We start from the raw sequence: 2,889 nt of genomic DNA, 5'->3' as shown, positions 1-2,889 counted from the left end.
ATTAGCCAGACTTGGTGGCATGTACCTGTAGTCCCAGCTATTATACTTGGGAGGCTGAGGCAGGAGGATCACTTGAGGTTACAGTGAGCTATGATGGTGCCATTGTACTCTAGCTTGGGCAAGAGAGCAAAACCCTATCTCAAAAAAAAAAAAAAAAAAAAAAATCCAGCCAACCAGGAGTAAATCAAGACAGGGGAAAAGTAGAGGCTCATAGAAAGGATGAAGGATGGCTTTTACCCTGGGTTGGCTGCAGCAGCACAGGGCCCAGCATGAGAGCTGTGTGGCAGGCCTGGAGAACTCTTGATCAGAGTGTGAGGGGGAGGCTAGGAGACACGAGTGGAGGGCATTCAAACTTGAACAAAATTGAGGCTCTGGTAAAGACAGAGGAATACACAAGAATAACTTGCTGAAGAGACAGCCATCTACATAGGAAAGCCGGGATACGTGTGTGAAGCCCTTTAAAGTGAGGCATGAGTTTAAGCAATGTAATGGGACTGTGAGAAAGAGGAAAAAATCCATTTCATTTTGATGTTGGAAGGATTTTTTTTCCCCAAAAGGGCCCATGGATTGGGGCAGTCCCCACCTGGAGAAGAAAATGAACCAGAGAAAAATATTCCTGGTCTGGCATATTGACATATTTATAAATGTTTATCAATCTAATTTTTAGATTATAGCCAATTGTCCATACCAAGAGGGTAAAAGTAGAAATGTAGCTGACAAAAGGTGGGATGTGGAAGTTAGACAAAGGGCGTCCTGGACATTTTTTTAATTTAAACCTCCTCAAGTTAGGTATTTGGGTATTGTTTGTGTTTTAACTCAATGCTATGATTCAGAAGACACTACAAACAACCTGTTTGATAAAAATGATAACAACAAATTGTTTTCCATGGGTATAGCATGGAAAACTGAACAGTATTTCATCTTAGAGATGCCAGGGGTAGGAGTTCTGTATTCTAGAATAGCCTGATGCTCAGTGTGGGCAGAGCACATATTTTTGAGACTATCTTAGAGGGAAAAGTATCATTATCTCTCTAGATGACACTGTCAGGCAGGAGGAAACAAGATCTAAAGGAGAATACAGATAGGAAATGGTGGTATCGTAAAGCAGTTAAATAAGTAGAGGGTTAAGTTATGCCAGATATGGATGTCACCTGGAGAACAGGTGTAGAAATCAATAATTGAAAGTGAGAGGGCTAGATAAAAGAGGGAAATAAATACAGATTTATCTGAGATCAAAGGGTGATCATCTGTCTTCTCGAAAGATGATGGCTGTTGTTCCTACATCAGTCTACAGTTGGTTCAGGATAGGTGATGTCTGTGTGCTACAGGAAAGTGAGTGCTGACAGCCTATGCTGTATGGACCCAGCCTGTGTTGACATTTGTTGACTGGCTGCCTTTTTTTCAACAGGCGTGGTATCTGTCTGTTTTGAGGGAGACAGTGACGGCTACATCAACTTGGTGGCCTACCCTTATGTGGAAAGTGAGACTGTGGAGCAGGATGATACACCAGAACGGGAGCAACCTCGGCGAAAACACTCCCGCCGGAGCCTGCACCGGTCAGGCAGTGGCAGTGACCACAAGGAGGAGAAAGCCAGCCTGTCTCTTGAGACCTCTGAGAGGTAAGAGGGTGGCAAACAAAGCTGCAGGTGCATGTCTTGGCCTACTGGCACAAGCACTCAGAACATCTCTAGGGTCCTGGCACATCATGGGGCAGCAAGGCACAAGGCTGGGGAAGATGACTGGTATTCTTGGGACACCCACACGGGTGTGGCCTCCCTTGTGTGTCACATCACCCCAGTGATGCCTCCTTTGGGTATGGCTGTAGCTGGTCAATAGAGAAAGTGAAGCTCTCTGAGCCCTTCAGAATCAGGGATGCCTTGTGCTAGTGACAAAAGGTCCTCTGGCTTTGTTATATCTCACCCTTCATGAGACAAAAGGTTGAAACCCACTGGTCTACAGTGAGGCTCCAAATGTTTTCTGACCTGCAGGATGTCTGAGCTCCAGGGCCATGAGAGTCCATCCAGACTAGCATTCCCTAATGGGTTTGTGTCAGACCTTTCTGAGAATATCAGTCATTTAACCCTTTCCTTGCACTTAAAATTTAGTTAATTGTGTTAGAAATTAATTTTTTTCTCGTAGATCAGGAAGTCTTTACAAAGAATTGTTTCTTGGTATTTCATGCAGAAATGAATGTGAACTCCCACTAGGATGAATATAATCAAAAGGATAGGCAATAAAAGTGTTGATGAGGATGTGGAGAAATTGGAACCTTCTTATATTGGTGGTGGCAATGTCAAGTGGTACAGCCACTTGGGAAACAACTTGGCAGTTCTTCAAAAAGTTAAACCTGGTGATTCCATCCTGGTGTATACCCAGAAGAATTGTATACATAAATTCACACAAAACTTGTACACATGTATTCTTAACATTATTCCTAATAGCCAGAAAGTAGAAACAACCCAAGTATCCATCAACTGGTGAATGGATAAACAAAACACGATATATCCATACAATGGAATATTATTCAGCCATAAAAAGGAATGGAGTACCGATACATGCTGCAACATGGATGGATGGTGAAAACATGTTAAATGAAAGAAGCCAGACACAAAAGACCACAAATATGTGGCATGATTCCATTTATATATTAATAAAATGTTCAGAACAGGCAAATCTATAGAAAAAGCAGTTAGTGGTTGTTTTCATTAGTAGTTAAGGGTTGGAGGTAGTGGGGAGTAGGAGATGACTGTTAATGGTGGCAGGGTTTTTGTTTTTCGGGTGATAATGTTCTGAAAGTTAGGTAGTGGTGATGGGGATATACCAAAAAACTATTGAATTGTAAAAAAAAATAAAATTAATGTGAACTAAAACTAATATGAGCTTTCTAAA

General features: G+C 42.0%; 1 protein-coding gene across 3 annotated transcripts in view; it reads left to right on the top strand.

Annotated features, from left to right (window-relative positions):
• Positions 1 to 2,889, top strand: part of IP6K1 (inositol hexakisphosphate kinase 1) — a 64,364-nt gene that overhangs the window by 48,484 nt on the left and 12,991 nt on the right. For all 3 annotated transcript variants that reach the window (XM_012638467.1, XM_012638485.1, XM_012638477.1), the window contains one exon: positions 1,409 to 1,619. In XM_012638467.1, coding sequence (XP_012493921.1) covers positions 1,409 to 1,619 — 211 coding nt within the window. The remainder of the gene's footprint in view (positions 1 to 1,408; positions 1,620 to 2,889) is intronic.

This window comes from Propithecus coquereli, unplaced genomic scaffold, assembly GCF_000956105.1.
Source record: "Propithecus coquereli isolate 6110/MARCELLA unplaced genomic scaffold, Pcoq_1.0 Scaffold1, whole genome shotgun sequence".
In the NCBI taxonomy this organism is placed as follows: domain Eukaryota; kingdom Metazoa; phylum Chordata; class Mammalia; order Primates; family Indriidae; genus Propithecus; species Propithecus coquereli.
Note: the sequence above shows the minus strand (reverse complement) of the source record. Positions and strands in the feature narration are given on the sequence as shown.